Raw genomic sequence first — 21,761 nt, 5'->3', positions numbered from 1 at the left:
AGTTGTAGTTTAATTTTTACCTACCTAGCTTTAAACTAAAAAAAAGATTTTTTTTTTCCGTGAATCGATTGGCTTATTTGCTTGATGTATCTGTGGTTGCTCTTTTGTTCTGAGTATTGAGTTTTTCCATTATCACTTAGCTTTGGTTAAATTCATCCCGAGAGTAGTTTTTTATATTATCTTCTATATGGAGGAACCATGTGAAGCCTGTGCAGGTGAATGCTTCATGAGCAGAGGTTTGTCACTGTCGGATTGACTCTTCCCAGATCTCCCGCAGGGGCGAGGGCAGTGGGGAAGAAAGCTGTGTTTGACTTTTTTTCTCTTTCATACATTTTCATTTTTTTCATACTTCTTTTCTTCTGAATTGGAATATTGTAAGGAATTAAATCCAAGGTGGATGAGCTGAAGGCAGCCTATGACAGAGAGGAGCCCCCGAACTTGGAGGAGTACGACGCGAACACGGTGGCCAGTTTGCTGAAGCAGTACCTGCGGGACCTGCCGGAGAACCTGCTCACCAGGGAGCTGCTGCCGCGCTTCGAGGAGGCCTGTGCGAGGAGCACCGAGGGCGAGAAGGTGCAGGAGTTCCAGCGCCTGCTGAAGGAGCTGCCCGAGTGTAACCAGCTCCTCATCTCCTGGCTCATCGTGCACATGGACCACGTCATCGCCAAGGAGCTGGAAACCAAGATGAACATCCAGAACATCTCCATAGTGCTCAGCCCGACCGTCCAGGTACCTGGCCCTCCCCGCGCACCCGCTCTCTGGTTGGCCCTGGGGGGCCCGGGGACATTGTCGCTGTCACAGCCAGAGCAGTGAATGGCAGAAAGCAGACGACGGGTCAGCCTGAACGTCGGTCTCTTTCTTTCCTGCTGTGGACAGTGAGTGCCAACTTGCAGGTCAGAGCACGTTAGCCTCGTAGCTGGAGCCGTAGAGTCTGGGCACTGTCCAGGCGCTGAGTCGCCATTCCTGATGACGTGACCTGCCATTGGTAGAGGAGGGGCGACAGTTCACCTGTAGATTGACTGATTGAGTATTTTAAAAATGTTATGTATTTTGTGGGGGGAGGAAATTAGGTTTGTTTATTTCTAGAGGAGGTACTGGGGACCGAACCCGGGATCTCGTGGCTGCTAAGCCTGCGCCCTACACTGAGCTCTGCTCTCCCCTCTAGAATTTTTTTTGAATTGAATAATCAGTTGACAGTGTTGTGTCAGTTTCTGGTGCACAGCATCACGTTTCAGTCATACATACACATATTCTTTTTCATATTCTTCTTCATTATGTTACTCAGGTTACTGAATATCATCTGTAGAATTTTAAAGATTTCAGTTATTTCATCAAATAGCATTACTGCTTAATTATATCACACAGACATGTGGGGCGCAGGCACAAAGGGCCTCACAGCGCTTGTCTGCTCGGGGGTTAGCCTGGGGGGGGGTGACTTCAGGGATCGGAGGTTACTTCTTGGCCTTCATTTATTGCTGTTCGCTTGGTGCTGGCGGAGAGCATGTGCTTTCCTTTAATTATTCATGTTTCACTCAGGCCAGAAACAAAGGGCGGGAAAGTGAGACAGTGGTTATGTTTTTTACTTTGAGCCCTCTTTTCGGCCCATGTAACGATGACCGATACTAACCTGGTATAACACCGTTACATATACGAGTGTATTTTCTTTTACTGAAGATTCTTTCATGGCTCATCGATTATATTTTGTAAGCAAAATGTTCCTCAAATTTCATATTAGTTAGGTTTTCAGAATTTGGTAAACATTACATTCTTACTTGGTATCATGGTCACAGGGATGATGGTATCACAGAGGTTCAGGTGTGTCGTAAAATTAAGTTTTAGGTAGGAAGTCATTTCTTTTCCTGGCTTTTCAGCTAGCCTGGCGTCCTGGTCTCTTGGCACCTGAGTCGTATTTAAACAAATGTGTGCCTGGAGGGTGGTGCTTCCTCATTCAGCCGCTCTGACACCTCCCTGTTCCTCAGTAGATCCTTGTGTGTGTTAAAGCGTCTCACAATAATTGGGAAGCAAAGAACACGAGATTTTTGAACCTTATTTAATGTTACATAGCGTTCTAGGGCTAAAACGGGACAAACTGATGACCATCGACCACTGCGTCCTTTTCTTGGCTTTCCCCCCTAGTTCATAGGCTCGAGCTCGTGACTTAACTCACACTTTCCCCTTCTCTTCTGTAAACCGCCCACTGATTAGCAGGCGTGTCTAGTCACTACCAGGGATTAAAGGATATGCCCTTAGTCAGGAGGCGCAGGTTAAGTGAAGGGAAACGATGATGCTAACAGTCTCCTCCCAAATCTCTCTTCTCCTTAGATTAGCAACCGTGTACTGTATGTGTTTTTCACACACGTGCAAGAGCTCTTTGGGAACGTGACGCTGAAGCAGGTGACGAAGCCTCTTCGCTGGTCCAACATGGCCACGATGCCCACGCTGCCCGAAGCCCAGGAGAGCATCAAGGAGGAGATCCGGAGGCAGGTGCGCGGCCACCTGCGCCGGGGGGCCCGTTCCCCAGCCCTTCCTGTGTGTCGGGGGCCGTGCCGGGGCCCTGTACGAAGGCGGTGCCGGGTTCCTGGGAGCAGCCCGGAAGTGTTAGCTTACCTGGACTGGCAGCGTTGTCGGCCCTGTGCTACAGATAAGAATACTGAAATCTGGGGGAGCTACGGAGCTCTGCTGGCTGCTTGCTAAGCCGCAGACCCCGGATTTGACTGTGTCCTGTGCTTCCCACTCTGCCGCTGGAACAGTGCCACGTGGTTGTGTGTGTGTGTGTGTGTGTGTGTGTGTGTGTGTGTGTGTGTGTGTGTCTGCCGAGCTGAATGAGGAATTCAAGACTAAGAAATTTACTTACATCTGATCATTTTTACACCTTTTGTTTGGGTACCAGTTTCAGATCCCTGCTTGTTTTTCTTTTATCTGTTCTGAGCTCCCATTTCCTATCAGTTGATGATGGGTTGAGGGAAGGGGGTGAATTAACTGCCCCTGAACCAGTGTAAACTGATGGATTAGGACCCCCTGCTCAGGCAGAACAAAAATGATTTTTCAGTCGTGTCCTTAAGAAACAGTTGGTGCTACCACGTCGTTTCTTTAATGATAAGTGCGAGGTAGTTGCTTCTCCGTCTTTAGAAACTGCATGTGGTTTTATTTTAAGATGGTAAGACGTGGAATGCTATTCAGTGTGTGGTGTACGGTTTTCTAGGAGTTTCTTTTGAATTGTTTACATCGAGACCTGCAGGGCGGGATAAAGGACTTGTCTAAAGAGGAGCGCCTGTGGGAAGTGCAGAGGATCCTGACAGCCCTCAAAAGAAAACTGAGAGAGGCTAAGAGACAGGTGAGTAGTTCGCTGCTGCTGCATCGCGCTCATAGCAAAACGGAGAGAGAATGCGCCGGGGTCTTCTGTCTACCGCTGTGAGTTACTTTTTAGAAAGTACATGATATAAATGTCTTTTGAAGGGAAGTTCGCTCAAGTCCCCAGTCCTGGGTTATTGATCAGCTTGCTATCAGGGAGATGCTTCGTTGAATTTAGAAAGCTGTTTGGTTTATTAAAGACTGTTTCACTGAGAGCTGTTTTGCCATTTCCTGCTTGGCTGTACCTGTGAGCAGCTTCCCAAGCATGAGCAGTAGTCAGGCGATGATCCACTGCAGAATCTGAGGCCTCTGAGTGCCCTCTGGAAGCACGCGGAGGCACTGACGACCCGGAGGGACGGTCTTTACCTGGTGATAGGCAGGTGGCACGTGACTGCCGATGTCCTGGGTCCGCGAGCTGGACATTGGTGCCCTGGCCACGGCAAGGCTGAGATCCTGAGTCCCTGGAGCGTCTTACAGCCGCGTGCGGAGTCCACGGCAGGATCCAGAGGGTGCATCCAAGGAGCATGAGTCGGCAGGTGTGAGGGCGGGACGGCGTGATGGCTGGGGGGCGCACGTGTGCTCCTGCTACAGGACAGGCAGCCCACGGGCTTCTGTTGCTTTGAGGGTGACGGTTCACACTTGTGTGGAGATGGAGATGCTTTGTGGGAAGGAGACGCTGCTCAGACCGTTACACGTGTGCTGCAGGACTAGCCGGTGGCCTCTGTGTTTTTCTTTCTTCTTTCCTGCCTACCACGCTATCTTCTGCTTCCAATGTCTGTTTTTAACTAATTAATTTTTCCCTTCATGATCCAGCCTGGGATCAGGTTTAGTGACTAACCAGCTGGGCCTCCTGGTGGTGGTTGTCAGCCATGTGGTGTTGCCCACCAGCCTCTAAATGAAGGGTCTCTGACCCAGGACAGGGCGCAGGCAGGGGAGTTGACGGCAAACCAGAGCCAGTGCAGAAAGGGATGGCTCATCTCGCCTTCACCGGTTCTACTCCTTCACTCGCAAAGTGCTCAAGAGGGTCTATCCAGGTGATTTCAACTTTGAGGAGTAAATGACTTTTAAAGATAGAAGTAATACAGTTCATTATGTTAACAGACTAAACATAAGAAAACCCACAAGATCATTTGGCAGAATTTGACATTTAACTCCTGATAAAAACTTTCAGTCACCACCTTCTTAGCATGATAAAGGGCATTTACCAAAAACAAAAACAAAAACAAAAAACCTATGGTTTACATTGCACTTAATGGTGAAAGTCTGAAGGCTTTCCTCTAGGATTGGGTGTACAAGTGGAGATTTCTGATCTCACCTCTTCTGTTCAGCATGGATGAGGCCGTTCTAGCCAGTGTGATAAAACAAGGGAAAAAAGGCACACGGATTGGAGAGAAATGAGTCTTTATAAAGGTGATATAACTGTCTATATATAAAAGCCTAAGGAATTTATAAAAAATGGGATGTGAGTTTAGCAACATTGTAGTTATACAGGGTCAGATACACACGTCTATTGTATTTGTGTATTAGCAATGAACTATTGATACTGAACCTGAAAAGAAAAAAGACCTAAATAATTTGGTAAATATCTCAATATTGTTAATATGTTAGGTTTTCCCAAACTGATCTGTGGAGTCAGTTCCAATCAAAATCTAAACAGGCAATTTTGGTAGAAATTAACAAGCTCTTCTAAAATCTGTATGGAAACACAAATGTCCTAGAATAGCCTGAACAATTTTGAAAAAGGACAGCTGATATGAGACTTAAAATAAAGCTGAAGGAATCGAGACAGGAGATACAGGGTGAGGAAAGAAAGTGCAGAAACAGGCCAGCACATATGTGAGCAGTTAATTGTCAGTTTCTGTTGTACAGCACAATGCTTCAGTCACTGACACATACATTAAACGTTTTTCAAACTTCACCGTAAGTTACTACAGGATATTGAATACAGTTCCCTGTGCTCTACAGCATAAACTTGTTGATCTGCTTTTTATATTAGTATCTGCAAATCTCGAACTCCCAACTTCTCCCTTCCCCCCACCCCTCGGTGACCACAGGTTTGTTTTCTATGTGAGTCTCTTTCTAAGTAAGTTCGTCTGTCTTTTTTTCTTTTTTAGATTCCTCATGTAAGTGATCTCATGTGGTATTTATTTCTCTTTCTGGCTTGCTTCTCTTAGAATGACAATCTCCAGGTCCATCTGTGTTGCTGCAAATGGCATTTTATTATGGCTGAGTAGTATTCCATTGTATCAGTGTACCACAACTTCTTTATCCAGTCACCTGTCGATGGACGTTCAGGTTGTTTCCATGTCTTGGCTACTGTAAGTAGTGCTGCTGTGAGCGTTGGGGTGCATGTATCGTTTTGAATGAAGGTTCCTTCTGGATATATGCTCAGGAGTGGGATTGCTGGATAAATGGTAAGTCTGTTTTTAGTTTTTTGAGGCATCTCCATACTGTTTTCCACAGCGGCTGCAGCAAACTGCATTCCCCCCAGCAGTGTAGGAGGGCTCCCTTTTCTCCACACCCTCCCCAGGATTTATCATTCATGGATTTTGAATGATGTCTATTCTGACTGGTGTGAGGTGATACCTCATTGTAGTTTTGATTTGCGTTTCTCTGATAATTAGTGATATTGAGCATTTTTTCATGTGCCTCTTGGCCATGCATATGTCATTGGAGAATTGCTTGTTTAGGTCTTCTGGCCATTTTTGGATTGGGTTGTTTGTTTTTTTCCTATTAAGTTGTATGAGCTGCTTATATATTCTGGCAAATAAGCCCCTGTCAGTCTCATCTTTTGCAAATATTTTCTCGCATTCTGTAGGTTGTCTTTGTTTTGGTTGTGGTTTCCTTTGCTGTGCAGAAGCTTGTAAGTTTAATCAGGTCCCATTTGTTTATTTTTGCTTTTATTTCTGTTGCTTGAGTAGATGCCCTAGGAGAATGCTGCTGAGATTTATGTCAGAATGTTTTGCCTGTGTTTTCTTCTGAGAGGTTTACTGTGTCTTACGCTGAAGTCTTTAAGCCACTTTGAGTTTGCCTTTGTGTGTGGCGTGGGCAGGTAATTTTCAACAAAGATGCCAAGACAGTTGAATAGGGAAGGGTCTTCTTTTCAGCAAATGGTGCTGGAACAACTGGATATCTATGTGCAAAAAAAAAAGAGCCTGAGTCCAATAACATATACAAAAATTAGCTCAAAATGAATCATACGCAGAGACCTAAAAAAAACCTCCAGAAGAAAGCGCCAGAGAAGGTTTTACTGACTTTGGCTTAGGCAGTGATTTCTTAATAGGACTCAAAACCCATGAACTATAAAAGGAGAATTTGGAAAATTACATTTCATCACAACATACTTTTCAAACGACACTGTTAAATTAAGACAAACATGCAAACCAGAGGCTGTGACAATATTTGTAAAAACCACACACCTACCTGATAAAGGACTTGGACTGAAATATATTAAAAAACACAACAAGACAAACCAATTTTTTTCTTCCTGTATCTTTAGAGCAGTTTTAAGTTCGCAGCAGAATTCAGGGAAAGGTAGAGATTTCCCACCTACCCTTCCCCCCACGTGCACAGCCTCCCTCATTATCAACAACCCCCAGAGGGTCATTTGTTACAGTAACAACTCAGGGTTAAGGCAGACATTTGAGCGGGCCCTTTACCAAAGGCGACACACAGATGGTGAACAAGCACTGAGAAGGCGCTCAGCAGCGTCAGTCACAACGGAGGTGGCACCAGGACAGCCAAAGTCACACAGCGAGTGTTGACAAGAGCGGAGCAGCCGGACCTTTGGTACCACTCTTGGTACAGACATTTTGGAAAACAGTTTCTTTTCAAGTTAAGCATAAGGTTCCCATGTGACCCAGCAGTCCCACCACCCCAGGTGGTTACCTGACAGAAGAAGACATACACGCACACAAAGCAAGCAGAGCTCACGCCAGGTCTGGTCAGAGTGGCTCAGGGCTCAGGAGGACCAAGTGCCCATCCGCCGATGAATGGGTGCACCACTCGGCACCCATTCATACAAGCAACAAAACTGATGAATTGCAAAGTTAGCAGTGTGCCAGAGAAAAAAAGACTACCGACTGATTAATTCAGTTTATATGGAACAAAAGGCAAAAACCACAGCGGAAAGCAGGTTCGTGCTCACCTGGGCCAACAGCTGGCAGACAAGCCCGGGGCACTTTGTGTGACGATGGAAATGTTCTGAATTGGGGTTGGTGGTGGTTCCTTGACTGCATACTTTTGTCAAAACTAGTTAACCTGTATGCTTAAAATAAAAAAAAAAAAATCACAGAAGGTGATTTATGTGGAAGGTTCCAGAAATGGTGAGATTAATGAGAAAAGAACATTTTCCTCACAGTGCAGCCAGACTGAGAGCCACAGGCTACTTTCAAAGCCCAGTTAACAGAGGCCCATCTGTCCAGACGGTTCCTCTGCCTGCCCCTCGGTGCACGTCTAGGAAGGGAGGCGGCGGTGGCGTCCGGAGTGGTGAGGGGTGACTTTGCAGGATGTGAGCTACACGAGGCTGACCAGCTCGCTCTCTCTTACCCCACAGGAGTGCGAGAGCAAGATTGCACAAGAGATAGCCAGTCTTTCTAAAGAGGACGTTTCCAAAGAAGAAATGAATGAGAATGAAGAAGTCATAAATATTCTTCTTGCCCAGGTAAGCTAAGATTCTTTTTTAGTTAAAAATTGTGGGGCTTGGGGGTAGAGCTCAGTGGTAGAGTGCGTGCTCGGTGCGCAGGCGTTCCACCCCCAGTGCCTCTGTCAAGGAGGGGAAAAGCACAAATAAAAAACATGCATATAAAATAAAAGTTTATACTTGGGGTGCACGCCCTGACGAGCCGGTTTTCCTGCACAGCGAGATGACCGCTGCGCTCAGGCCAGTCAGCGTCGCGCTCCACGCGGGCGCCTTCCGTGTCTCGGTGCTCCGTGCAGTGCTGCTAACCGGCGTGCAGCACAGGTGCGCCCCCTGCCCGCCAGGCCCGGTAACCGCCGTTCTGTTCTCTGCTTCTGTGACTTGACTTTTTTAGACTCCACAAGTGCGGGAGAGCGTGTGGGCACTCGCCTTTCCTGTCTGGCTCAGCTCACTTGGCGTGAGGTCTGCCGGGTCCAGCCGTGCTGCCCTGAACGGCAGGACTGGCTGTCTCGTGGCTGAATGATGATGTCGCAAGGCTCCTAGTGGTCAGCTTACAGTCTGAGCAGCTCCGCGGCAGGGGGTGTGAGTCTTCCAGCCAGCCTTCTCAGACGGCTTGGAGGGTGCAGAGGGACGGCCTTGCGCTTGGCGTTCCCTTCTGTGCTGCTTGGCCGCTTCTGCCCGGACACGGTTCTGGATGCCCCCCTTCTCTCCTTTCCCTCCCCCCAGGGCTGAGTTAGAGGTGTTTTTCCTAAGTTACAATTTAGTTGTGCGTGTTCCATATTAATGAGATTGGACTTACATTTTACAACGTCCTTCCTGACGGCACAAAGTTTGAGGTCCTTGAAATGTGATGATGGAGATTTTAGCTGGTGGTGGTTGCTGGTAACACCTTTCAGGCATTCTGACTTTATTCTTTGCAGATCAGTCAGTTGTCGGACGTGAGTTGCTTTACCGCCCACTCGCGGACTTGGCGCACAGCTCTCGAGGGCCTCCTGTGTTCCTGGCCAGGAGCTGAGGAGGAGCTCCTTTCTTTCTGAATCTCAGTCGGCCTTACTCTGTTCTGGAAATTCCCAGAGTTTAGCCCGAAAGAAATGAAGTTCTAGGCTCTGACAGCATCGTCTGTGCTTCCAGAAACTCATGTACGTGGGTACCTGGAGCCTTACAAGCCTCAGTCCTTTCCTGTCACTCCTGAGAAATACATGATTTTGCTGCCGGGGCCCGAGAACTCCTCTCCTCTGAAGAGAGGCTGGAGGCCCAGACAGGCCTGTGTTTCAGAGTTCTCAGTCACGGAACGTGCGCTTCTGTAGGTACACTGAGGGCGCAGGACAGGCATCTCTGTAGAAGCACGTAGGGAGTACGCCTGCCACGTCCAGGAGGCTCCGAGTAGGTCGCTTCAGAACGCGATCACAGCGGCTTTTGAGTTTCATCACAGGCTCTCCTCTGCATCCCTGTTGCTTGGAAAGAAACGCTCTAGACCTTTGCTGCTTCCAGCTCGTTCCTGTAGCGTCCCCGTCTCACCTCCTAGGTTCCGTCTGCTTCTAGTCTTTCTCTCGGTTGAGGGGCGGCTGGATCCCGGGCAGGTAGGGATTCTTCCCTTTAGGTAATTCCAGTTTAGAAATATGCACACAGTATTTACTGTTTAAGTATTCTCTCTGGGGACAGGAGGTGAGGACGGTGGCTTGTGGCGAGGAGGAAGGACTCTCTTGCAAACGTCTCCCCCTCACTGGGTCTGCTGCTAGATGACGCTGACGCCAGCTGCACCTCTCCTGGGCCCTCACATAGGCCCTCCCTTTCCTGCGCGGTGGGGAGGTGCTCAGAAGGGTCTGGGGCAGAGACAGACGACGACACCTGGACCGTGTGTCCGGTGTGCTTGCCTCGGAGGGAGCCTCTGCAGGATGAGGACGGGGAGCTCCCAAGAGGCATTTTGCGTCTTGAGGAAAATCTCGTCATTCCTCCCAGACAGCTGAGCGCACCTTCTGCTGACGTCAAGTCTCCGGGTGTTTTCGGGTGTGCGGCTCCGCGAGCTTTCCCGGAACTTGGTGTCGGGCGTCCCTAGACTTGGTCTCAGCCGTGCTTACAGGGGTGCTTTTCAGGAGAACGAGATCCTGACCGAGCAGGAGGAGCTCCTCGCCATGGAGCAGTTTCTGCGCCGACAGATCGCCTCGGAGAAGGAGGAGATCGAGCGGCTCCGAGCTGAGATCGCCGAGATACAGAGGTAACGCAGGGCAGCAGGGACCCTTGTCAAGAAGAGGGAGTGGCGCCAGCGGGCCAGGGCGCCTGCTGACCCTGGGGTCGCGTCTCCCCCCAGCCGGCAGCAGGGCCGCAGTGAGACGGAGGAGTGCTCCTCGGAGAGTGAGAGCGAGAGCGAGGACGAGGACGAGCTGCAGGCCATCCTGGAGGAGCTGCAGAGGCAGAACGAGGAGCTGGAGGTGAGGCGGGCCCGGCGTCCTGCTGGGGACGTGACGGAGAAAGGGGCTTTGGGGTGGGGCGTGGAGCAGCGCTCAGGGTGAGGGCCCCGGGCCCCTGTTGGGGGGGGGGGGGCAGGCGGGGCTTGTCCTGGTTCTCCACCGGAGAGCAGGTGAAGGGGGCCCCAGCCCGATGAAGCCAGTTGAGCAGGACGCCCCTTCTTACTCCAGACAAGATGACGTAGTGCTGGGTGTCGGGGGCCAGTGCTCGCCGCAGAAAGGAGCCCACGCCCCGAGCGGCAGAGAAAAGCTGAATTCCACGCACAGGACCCCCCCCCCCCAACATCCTCCCACAGAACCGAGCAGAGACGTTGGCAAGGCCAGCCCCCCACCTGGGCCAGGGGTTGGGGTGGTGACCTGGGCTCCCCGCGGCTTTCTCCCCTTAGCGAGGTCTCATGGTTGCCCCTTGGCCTCTTTGTGTCTTTCAAGCATGTTTCAGACTCTAAGTAGGAGAGCATCTTCCAGAATCACAGTCCTGGGGATGGAACAAGGTCCAAACAGGAGAGCCCTCCCCCCAGCAGATGCTTGGGCCTGCCGTCCTGTGCCCCGGGTTGGTTCCCCTTGGGGTCCAGGATGGTCCCTCTGGGTCTGGCTCACTCAGTTTGCAGGCAGGGGAAGAGGAGGGTCAGGGCTGAGGTCGGGTGCGCAGGCAGCAGGGCGGCTGGGAGGAGGGAAGCCAGGGCTGGAGGGGTTTTGTGCTGCCTTGACTGCTGGACGGGTGCAGGCATTATAAAGCTGCTGGCGGTCTTCTGTCGTCTGAGCTGGTGGCACAGGTCGGGGTAAGCAGGGCCATGCACAGAAGAGGAAGGACATCACTTCTGAGACAGAGCTCAGGTTTTACACTAATAACACTGTCATTAAAGCCTGTTTTCTGTGGGTGGTTTTGTCTCCCAGGGGCGTTTGCTCCTCTGTGATTTAAGCAGTTGGTACCTTGATCCATTCTGTGCTCGTGTTTTCTCTCACAACCAGCTGGACCAGAACAAAAGCAGGTTCTTGGGTGGGTGGCTGGCCCCTCTCCGCCGTCCTTTCGGTGAGCGCCACCCTCCTTTCCTCCAGATCAAGAACAATCACCTGAACCAGGCGGTTCACGAGGAGCGCGAGGCCATCATTGAGCTGCGGGTGCAGCTCCGCCTGCTCCAGCTGCAGCGGGCCCGGCCCGAGCCCCCCAGCGACCCCGAGCCCGGCGCCGCCAAGGAGCCGCCCCCGGCGGGCAGGGAGCCGGCCCGGCCGTCGCCCAGCAGGGACAGGAAGGAGACGCCCATCTGAGCCGCGCGGGCCGCCGGCCTGTGCACCTGACTGGGCCCCAGCCAGGGCCCCGCCGTACCTGCTGTAAAGGCGTCTTCCTCCTCCCTCAACGGAGGACGCACGCGTCGGGCTCGGGGCCCCCGGGGAGGACGGGCGGGCGCGGGCGGCCGGCGGGGCACAGAGGCTTCCAGATGCTGTCTGCTTCTCTGAAGATTTTCTTTGTTAACTTAAAATAACTATTTTCACCCTTGAGTGGCTTCTTTTTAAACCAAAAATCGTCTTTCTTTGCTTTTTTATTATGGCAGAATGAGGATTTTTCTCTCGTTCAAGGGGGATCCCGGACACGGCGGACAGCGCCCGCCTCTGTGCGGCCCGTGGTCCCCTCCAGGGTCCCCGCTCACCTGTCACTCCTGCTTGTGCCTTTCACACCTCTCTGGTGCAGATTCTATGCTGGGAGCTGCCTCCCCTTTCCTGAGGGGCCAGAATGGCTCTCACTGGGGTTCCCTCCCTGCCCCCCCAACACCCCCCTTGGGACAGGCCCCCGTCACAGTCCCTGAGCCCGAGTCACCACCACGGCCTCGTTAGTCAGAGCCGTCCTGGGGCAGCGGCCACCTCTCTCCGGCTCCTGCGGCCACTGGTCAGCAGACGCTCTCCACGGGCTCGGTGGGAGGTGGCCACCCGGACCAGAGGCTCTAGCTCTCAGACCTCCCCTCAGAACAGGACGTCATCGTAGGCTGCTCGCCTGGGCTAGAATGTAAGTGTCTCTCTGCCTGAATAAGCCATATCGATAGACACGCTCTGACCTGAGTCCACACCGTCTCACCGAGCCGCTGCCAGACTCCCAGCTGACCAGACTGAGCAATAGGAAACGGCTTTGCTCGGGGGGCAGCCGTGTCCCGACCCCCACCACCCCGCTGCCCTGGGGCCCTGGGGCGTCTGGGGGGGGCCGCTCTGTCCATGTGCACGGCTGTGAAGACGGCCCCTCACCCAGGGTGATGGAGACCCCCCCCCCCCCCGGGGCTCTGTTCTCTCCTCCTGGTTTGTATTTATTTTCAGCACCTCTTCTATGCGGTTTTTACCCTCTACCTATTGCACTGTTGTGACTTGTTGGCCATTATTTGATTTTTGTACGAAAAAAGCTTTGTTATAGAAATCAGCATACTATTTTTTTAAATCTGGAGAGAAGATATTATGGTGACTGAAAATATGGTCAGGTGTCAAATGTAAGTGTATAAAGCCTTCCAGCTGTCCTGTCGGTCCTGTTACATTCATTTCACATTTGCTGGCAATGTTGAAGGTTTCTTTTTTGTGTAAACTCTTAATTTCTATCAAGGTGTCATGAATTTTTTAAATTAGTATTTCATTACAGCTGTCTCAGCGTTGATTAACTAATTTTTGCCAGGACCCATTGTTGATCAAGCAAATAAATTCAACAGCCATTTGAGGAAAAAGGGACTGCTCGCTTTTTTGTACATGTCCTTTGAAATGGTGGCACCCTGTGCCTGGCAAGGACTTGGTTTCACTGCTAGGCCCGGGAGCGACAGCGCCGAGTCCCTCCCTGGGCCCCCTCCTGCCCTGGCCACCATGTCCGCTGCCCTCCCTGTGTGAGCCAGTGGGCCTGCTGTGGCAGAAAGGTTTGTTGTGGTCACTTCCCTAGAGGGGACGGCAGGGGTCTTGGGGGTCACCTACCTGGTGCTGGTCAGGCCAGTCCCGAGTCCCGGTTTAAGATTCCATTCCTGAGGGAGCCGGTGCCGTCCTCAAGTCTGAGTTTGGTGACGTGGGGGCTTCGCAGAAGCGACTCTGTGTGGGACTCACTGTCATGGTTTTTAACGAGTCTTCCCTTTAGAGCAGACACTCAGCCTGAGAGACATGCCCGGGATTTTAAGGCATCGGAGCTGCTCCCACCACTGTCTGGGAGTTGGCCCTGAGTCCGTGCTGTGTTCACGGGTCACTGCGGTCACAGTTTTTACGTCGCTCGTTCTCGGTCCTTCTCTGAGGCTCCAGCCTCAAAGAGGTCGCTTGATGGCTGGTTAGCAGCTGCAAATGTGCTTTTAAAGCTTCTGCAAGGACACCGTGCCCAGCAAGACGACCTCTTCCTACCAGCAGGGTCACCCCCAGGGTCTGTAGTCCCCAAGACCCAAACCAGAGTCAGACAGGTCAAAGAAAGGCTCTGATGAAGGAGTCACTTTCTTTAGCCAAGTGGCTTGTTCAGTGACCTCAGGAGCTGAGTTCCCACTTTTCCAGGAGGTGGGCCAATCCTAGCAGACCCTGTCTGCTCACCTGCAAGGCAGCCATGGGCTGTCCTCTGATCAGAACAACTTTGGCCACAGAGCCTGGGCTGGTGGCTGCAGCAGATTCTGCAGTGTCTTCACGAGCTGAGAGGTTCCTGGTCACGGCCGCGTGGCACATCCTCCTGGCCCGGAGAAGAGTCGCTGAGAATTGAGACTTCTGGTGATTCGTTTTGAGTGTGGCTCAGGTGACTCGTTTTGAGTGTGGCATCCTCGTTTTAAGTATGGCCACGGAGGCCAATAAAACTGCAGGGTCTGTAGACGGGACGGTGGTTTTGTTCTGGTCACCTGTCTGCGTCCCTTTCTTTGCACAGAACCTGGATGCGGTCGCCCCTGGGTTTGGGGTTGTTGACCAGAGATGGACCCCCAGGGCCCTGGACATCGGGGAGAAGGTGGGATGGACAGAGGAGCCACAGGACCATCAGCTTCATGGCAAGTCCAGCAGTCATGGGGGTTAGATGACCCACCTGCATGATGGCCTGAGACAATGGCGCTGTCCTTCCAGGCCCGAGCAAGACAAAAGGTGGACAGGAGAATCCAGAAGGCCTTCACGGGGAACGAGGGAAAGGATGGCCGGAGTGGGAGGGAGTGGAAAGAAACATCCTCGGTCCTCCTGGTCTGACGTCTTGGGAGGACGCAGTCCCGGTCCCCAGCGTCTGCACAGGACCAGGCGTCCGGTGGGGCCTCCAGCTCTGAAATACACATGTGAGGGTCAACACCTTGTCCCCTGGCAGCGGGGTCAGTGGCCGAGACCCTGGTAGGGTCCTTCCCATGAATCTCACTTACGCAGAAGCACCAGAAAAATAGTAACTGTCTGTAAATGATGAACGACTTGAAAAGGCCCGTGGTCACAGAGCTGGTGAGAGTTCATTTGGGAAGGAAGGAAACAGTTATTTCTGTGGCATGCAATACTTCAGGATGATAACTGAACAGCAAGAGTGCTGGTAAATTTCTAGAAACTTAAGGCAATGTCTGGAATACCTGTATTAGAAATATATGATTCATACATACATAACCTAAGAATGTTTATCATTTCTTATTCAACAGTTTCCCCCACATATTTTAACGTACCAAATAAACATAATCGAACATCTCTCTTTTACAAGATGACAGGCAAATGCTTTGGGATTTTCCAGGAGCCCCGTGGGAAACCTCAAAGTTACTCTGAGGTTAAAAAGACTATTTAATTTTATTTTGAGACAACGTCAAGAAGGTTGAACATTTGAATGGAATAATACTTAATTGTCTCACCAAAGTGACAGCAGCAGATACTAAAGGCACATACAGAAGGGAAGCAGAAGTCAGTGCTCTTAACATTGAGAAGACCGGATGTCCTTGAGTCATCAAAGGCTGATAGAGCGTGAAGCAGTTATTGTGGTAACACACAAAGTTTTGCTGTCCAGATTTGAAAAGTAAAACAAAAACTACAACGCCTTATTAAGAGCAGACCAATAACCTAAGAGAACTTTGTCTGTTTAACAGAACAGTTAACAGTTTTAATCACACGGAGATTAGAACCCTTAATCCCCGGTTAACACCAGCATTCTGTGGGCTGGAGAGTCTATAAACACATTTTGATTTCTGGAAGCATATTTATCCTGATTAAGCTTTCCAGTGGCACAAAACGTATTTACTAACAGACTCCAGTATCTCTGGTTTCTCTATACAAGGAAGCCGAAGGTGGAGAAACGTGTGGTGATGAAGGTCTCAGCACCCGTCTTACTTGGAAATGATCTGGATATTCAGTGAATACCTGTCACTTAACTTATCTCAGTGTAACTTACAGGCTTCACGTTACCAAAAAAGTTTTGGAAACGGTTTTTAAGTGGACATACCATAAAGTATCATTGTTGAAAAGTTAAAGTAAACTTTTATCTTACGTCTATTTAATTCACTGTTCTTAACAATCATGTTTAGTCATGAAAATTTCACAAGACAAACAACTAATAATCTGAAGTTACCTTTCTTGCTGACAAATCCTGTGAGAGAGAACGTGAGCGCATCTGACTTTCAGTAAACCTAGGCAGAAGAAAAGCATTGTACTTTACAATGATAACTTTAAAGACATGCCTCTTGTAACTGAACTACAGACTTAAGCTAGCGTTTACTTACTGAAGCTCGGCCTAGAGCACCCGAACCGGGAAGGCACTTGGGTTAGTTTGCGTATTTCTGAGAGTGAACTTGTTTCTCTATTTCATTGGCTTAAATTGAACTCTTTACAAAATAACTTCAGCAATACCATTTTGAGGTAGGAAAAAAAGTCACATCTATAACATATACATAAATATACACACAGGTATTTTATAGCGTCTGTTTTAAAATTTTAGGGTGAGACGTACAATTGTGCAAAAGTCATTACTTTGTAAACGAACAGTTGGATCCAAATTGTGTTTCTGGCACATGGAGTAAGTTTCCTGGCTCAGAAGGCTACAAGTTTTCACTGATGCCTGGCGAAGACTTTAGAGACACTTCAGAGCCCGAGTTTTCGGCAGCCTCTCCTTTGTCTCGGGCGAGCACCGCCTGGAGAGGTGCGGGGAGGGCGCCTCCACAGCAGAAGGCACCGCGACCTCTGTCCCCTAAGCCCAGACCTCGTATGGCACCAGCAAGGCTTCTGAGACGAGCAGAGGCGGTCTGGAGGGGGGTGTGAAAAGCACAGCTGGGGGCTGGGCTGTTTCCAGGGCCGCGTGACTGTTCTGTGAGACGAGACAGTCGCCTCAATCCCTCAGAGACCCGGGTGGCAGCCGCCCAGCTGCCCACCACACTACCTTCCGTCGGCTCCTCTGTATCAGCGGGAAGGTTTCCAACTAAGATGGACGTCAGGAGTCCCGTGTTCCAGACAGAGCTGTGTGTCTCTGGAACGTTTTAGTAAGTCCTCCTGCGAAGCCTTCACAGTGTTTCTCTTTCTGTCTGGGAACGTAGTTTCACCTAAGCTTTGGAGAGAAGGCCTCATGAAAGTCCCCATCGGGCTCTGAGTATCAGCCTCTAACTCGGCCAACTTCTGACCACAGAGCGTCTTTGAAACCAACAAAGCCTCCAAGCATTGTGTCAGGTTTCAGCCAGGACACTCGGTGCACGCGCCGGGGGCACTCAGCACCCCGGCGGTGCAGGCGGCGCCTCCGAGAGCCGCCGCCGCCGTCCGCAGGGCCCCAGCGTGTCCTGGGGGCCTCCAACCCGACGGCTGCCAAGCTCTCAGATGCAGAACGAGACCAGCACTGCGGCAGGAGCCGTCCCTGGGAGAGACAGGTCGACAGCCCGCGGGGACCGGAAGTGGGGCCACGCGTCACACTGCAAGGACCTGTGGTCTGATCTCCCCTTCCTCCCCATCGCAGTGGGGGCCCGGCAGAGCTGACTCCGGCGAGAACACTCACCCTCGGCGGCCTTTCCGTTTTCTCAGGAGCCTGCCGGCAGGCTCTGCAGTGACACCCTGGGGTGTCCGGGGGGTGTCTTCCTGTTCCCCAGAAACTGCTGAGGAGGAAAAACCAGTGTCCCTCTACCCTTCACGTGAGTGCCTGGCTGAGGCCCTTTCTCCCTAGGACACCACATAAGCGGATCAGCTTATCCAGGTTAGGAGCTCTCCTCTGTAGCCACTGTAATTAGGATTATCTTCGGTGAGTAACCTGCTTGTTTAACCTAAACATTTTATTTGCCTGAGGTCGCAAGGACCCAGACCAGCTGAAGTCAGACCTGGTTCGATGGCAGACCCAGTCAGGCAGACCCAGTCTGACTCCAGCCAATTGCCAGACCCCGTCCAGAAAAAGAAAAGTTCCGATAAAGTCTGAAAGCTCATGAGGTGAAGGGCGCGGAGCCAGAACCCAGAGAGGAGGTGCCAAGCCCGGGGGGCCTGGCTGCTCACCGCCCCTGGGGCTGTCGAGGTTCGAACACCAGGACTGTTCAAAGAGAAACTAGGGACTGTTAAGTCTTTTCAGTGTATTTGAGCAAAACTGGATTTGAACCGGGCAGCGTCTAACCCAGCAGATAAAAGGAGTTCCAAGGAGCTGCGCAAAATGAAAGACTTTCACAGGAGCATGGAGGGACCACAGCAGTTACCCTTGGCAAACGAGTGAGTGAGCTACTACGGTCACAGGCAGACCTTGGAGACACCGGCTTCAGCTCCACTGCAGTGAAGCGAGTATTACAGTAAAACAAGGCACGCAGATTTTCTGGTTCCCCAGTGCGTAGAAAAGTTATGTTTTACACTGTACTGTAGTCCATTAAGTGTGCGACAGAACTGTGTTAAAAAATACATACCTTAATAATTGCTGTTGGAAAAATGGCACCAGTAGACTTGCTTTACTCCAGTTGCCACAAACCTTCAATTTGTCTTAAAAAAAAAAAAAAAAAAAAAAAGCCTCTACGAAGCACAGCAGAACGAGGGATGTCTGTACCTGCCTTTGGGGAGGCAGGGACCTTTCAGTCAGGCGGCCTTACGAGTGTTCATCAGGCGACTCCTGGCTGGTTCAGGGCCTGAGTCCTGGCTTGGTGACGTGGGGCTTAGCGCAAAGGGCTCCGTCTGCAGGACAGACAGGAGACGGGGTCAGACCCCTACACTGGCACCGCGCACCCCGGGACAGGAGGGAAGGACGTGGCATCTGCAGGCAACCTGGGCCCCCAAGTTCCGATGGGGTCCAAGTACATGGACCAGGGAGGAGAAACAAGCATGGTTCTCGTCTGACCGAGCACCCCAAGTCCAACAACAGGCAAGAAGCTGCTGAAAATTCCAGCTACAAGGGGGGGACACAAGAGCCGCCTCTTGGTGGGGAGGTGCCTGCAGCCTCCTGAAGGTCTTCATATGGGGATAAGAAGTGCACCCAGGGCCCCCTGCGGAGTGGTGTGGCTTAGGCTGGCCTTCCTGGGAGGCTGCCACGTAGGACAGACGCCCTGCACACCTGAGCTTCAGATCAGTGACTGACTTGCATATAAGGTGTCCACGCAATCCATACTTAATTCGGTGTCCTGGTGGGTTGTTTTGGTGGTGGCTGTTTTTAGCCCTTTTGCCTAAAGCAGTGACCTCGATAACACCGTTTCCTGGCTTTTCTCTCCTTTTCTGTATTTTCATTTTCAGTCTGCCCACCCTTACCTTAGCATCTCAATGAGCGAACAGCTGGTTATGCACAGTGCAGTCGGTTCCAGTGGTCCTAAGCCACGCTGTGCAGACTGGCCACTGGTACTTCTGGGAGACGGGAGGGCCTGTTGTAGTGACTGAACGCACAACACGGGCCATACAGCGTCCTCTGCACCCGTATCTTCCTTCCCAAACGTGGGCCTCCTCCAGGTGCCAGGCTGGCAGGGGCATCGAGTGAAGGGGGCCCCCACCACTCTTGGTGGGAAACCTCATGGGGGTCAGCGCGGCACGGCCCCCCAGCCTGCACGGCCGCCCAGCTGGGGAACCTCCAGGAGCTCCTCCCAGCCTTCTCGTGAATCGTTTGAAAGTATGACCCAGGAGGTGTTTGTATCCAGTTGACAGCAACCATCGGCATCATGAACACAGCGCAGCCGATCGGAGTAAAACTCATATGGTAAAATTATGTGCTAGAAACTCCAAGTGTCAAACCTTGCCAAATTTAAATCAGCAAAACCCAAGTTTAAATCGGTATAATGTGACCTCGACAAGACTTGGCAGAGATCAGCCTCTAACAGCTGTAAAACGCCACACGGATGGAAACCTACCACTGCATGGAAGGCTTGGCAAGCTTTCGAGGGAAAGAATTTTTAAGGAAAATAATTTCTGTATAATAAAATTGAAACAGTCTATTAGTTCTCTATGGAAAACGATGCAGGAATTCAGCTGATTTAGTGGAGTTCCTAACCAAAATGTATCGCCTTTGGAATTCTGCGTTTACAAATAAAATAGAATTTTCTCCAGGTCAGACCTCCATGGGATGAAACAGTCACGTTCCCAGGATCACGCAACCCCCCAGTTCTGGAGCACCCGGGGGAGGACCGGGGAGCCAGCGTCCTGCCCCAGCGTCCTCTGAAACACCATCGGGCTTCTGGAGGGGAGGAGATGCCAGCTGGGGGGGGGGGGCCTGACCCGCGTAGGCCACTGGGGAACGTCCCTCTGTGCGCACCCTCCCAGGCCCCGCTCTCCGCGTGCTCACAGGACGGAGGCCGGGGACAGCCGTCTCCGCTCACCTCCAGCCCTGGTCTGAGTGGTAGCGTCACCTCAGGGCTGCTGTGGGCTTCCTTCTCCTCCTCCTTGGCTCATGGCAGACGCTCCCGCCCACGAAAGCAGCACGTGCATCCGGAGCCCAGGACGCCGTTCTTCTCCTGTGGGTCAGGGTCACCTCCTCCGAGCTTCCAGGACACACCGAGCCTGGCTACCGACGTCCAGGCACCCGCCCCCTGGAGACCGGGGCAGTGGGACCCGCACCAGGCAGGCGTGCAGACCCGCAGGGACGGTGGCTTCTAGGGATCAGCTATCACCAACCTGGAGGGTTCTAGAAAACCTGCACGGGCCCAGCGTCACAGGATTGTCTCCAAGGCTGATGGACACAGCTCACAGGCAGAAGGTGACCCCCAAGCCCCTGAGAGTCCAGGAGTGCGGCTGGAGGCCTGGGGCTGGCATGGTTCAGAGAGGGAGGGATGGCGGGGACGGTGTGGGTTCCAGGGGGAGGAGGAGGGAGAGGCAGGCAGGCAAGGAGGGGGCTGCGGGGGACACAACAGCTGAGCAGGAAGCTCCAATTTTTGAAAAATACAGCCTCCTCTTCATCTTGGTCACTCCCAAGTCCCCAGACCCGTGAGATCAGAGCACAGTGTTACATACCCTGAGGACACAGCACAGTGCATCTTCTGCTGTGGAACTGACAGAGCGGGTACTGACTGTCAGCAGTGTCTCTGCCTCCGGTGGGTGGAAGGACCTGGTTTTCTCTGTATGAGGAGGCTGCACCTTAGACGGGCTCCGACCCCCTCACCATCCTCAGGACTTGGCGGCCGCTGCTCTGCCCACACCCAAGGGAGGGCACGCAGCCCGGCAGCCTCCTGCGGGGCGACCTCGGGTATGCAGTCGCCACTCAGTGAAGAGCCGAGATCAGGAGGTGATGGTCCACCTTGTGTTTGTTTGAATGCCACTCGGGAGTACTCAGACTGGGACCACCTCGGCCACTGACCAAGCAGGTGCCTTCCCGTGTCCACTGCTGGGAGAGAACCAGCCTCCAGATCCACGTCCACGGTGGCTCCTCTGGAGACACCTGCGCGGGGATGGCCAGTGCATCTAAGCTCACAGGTGCGCCTGCACACCTGACATTCCAGTTCTTCACCCCAAAACGTACCGTTGCCGCCACTGCTTTTAAAAAAAATGCAGCTACTAGTACATAATTCTAATTAACTTACAGAACTGAAACTCCGGGGGTCGAAGAGTCACAACCTAACAGCAGAGACTGCGCCTCAAAAATTGGACTGAATGCAATAAAAAAGGTCACGCCCTCCTTCAAGCTTGGCTCTGAGGCTGCTTCACAGCCAGCCTCCCCCAGCCCCCCTGCCCCCACAGCCCCGCCCATTACCTGCGTGTGGCCTGATTCGCTTGTCCTGGTGGGATGGTGCACACAGAAGCACACAGAAATCCGGGCTGTGGAGAAGGATGAGGAACCAGAGGGTTCTCTGTCATAATTTACACACGAAGCAGCATGTGCGTTCCCAAACCCACCCAAGGTCCAAGGGGTCCTGCTCCCTTACAAACCTGGGACGTCCCCACTAGCCGGGGAGACAAACCAACGCCACAGAAGCACCAGGGCGGGCGCCTTCCAAGCTGGGCTCAGAGGAGCAGCCGGCATCGCC

At 51.9% G+C, this 21,761-nt stretch overlaps 1 protein-coding gene and 1 long non-coding RNA gene across 13 annotated transcripts in view; one reads left to right on the top strand and one right to left on the bottom strand.

Moving 5' to 3' along the window:
- The window catches only part of RALBP1 (ralA binding protein 1), a 38,448-nt gene extending 25,297 nt beyond the window's left edge, over positions 1-13,151 (top strand). For 4 of the 7 annotated variants that reach the window (XM_032467390.1, XM_032467389.1, XM_032467393.1 and 1 more), the window contains 7 exons: positions 380-729; positions 2,323-2,484; positions 3,203-3,334; positions 7,907-8,014; positions 10,084-10,205; positions 10,299-10,419; positions 11,512-13,151. In XM_032467390.1, the coding sequence (XP_032323281.1) occupies positions 380-729; positions 2,323-2,484; positions 3,203-3,334; positions 7,907-8,014; positions 10,084-10,205; positions 10,299-10,419; positions 11,512-11,721 (1,205 nt within the window). In that variant the 3' untranslated portion in view covers positions 11,722-13,151. Of the gene's footprint in view, positions 1-379; positions 730-2,322; positions 2,485-3,202; positions 3,335-7,906; positions 8,015-10,083; positions 10,206-10,298; positions 10,420-10,626; positions 10,835-10,884; positions 11,006-11,511 lie in introns of those variants that run through there. The other 3 variants (XR_004314971.1, XM_032467392.1, XM_032467391.1) reach the window with 3 other exon arrangements.
- Positions 6,145-21,733, bottom strand: LOC116659608. Of its 6 annotated transcripts, XR_004314977.1 has the most exons (7): positions 21,488-21,733; positions 20,121-21,175; positions 19,066-19,158; positions 15,950-18,498; positions 13,390-14,844; positions 7,499-7,618; positions 6,145-6,484 (listed from the first exon to the last, which is right to left on the bottom strand). It is a non-coding gene; the product is annotated as an uncharacterized LOC116659608 (long non-coding RNA). The 6 variants fall into 6 exon arrangements; XR_004314973.1 differs by having other exon boundaries at positions 15,950-19,158; XR_004314974.1 differs by lacking the exons at positions 20,121-21,175; positions 21,488-21,733 and having other exon boundaries at positions 15,950-16,007; positions 18,374-19,965.
- Positions 21,734-21,761: the final 28 nt, after the last annotated feature.

The sequence above is a fragment of the Camelus ferus genome, chromosome 24, assembly GCF_009834535.1.
Source record: "Camelus ferus isolate YT-003-E chromosome 24, BCGSAC_Cfer_1.0, whole genome shotgun sequence".
Classification (NCBI taxonomy): Eukaryota; Metazoa; Chordata; class Mammalia; order Artiodactyla; family Camelidae; genus Camelus; species Camelus ferus.
Note: the sequence above shows the minus strand (reverse complement) of the source record. Positions and strands in the feature narration are given on the sequence as shown.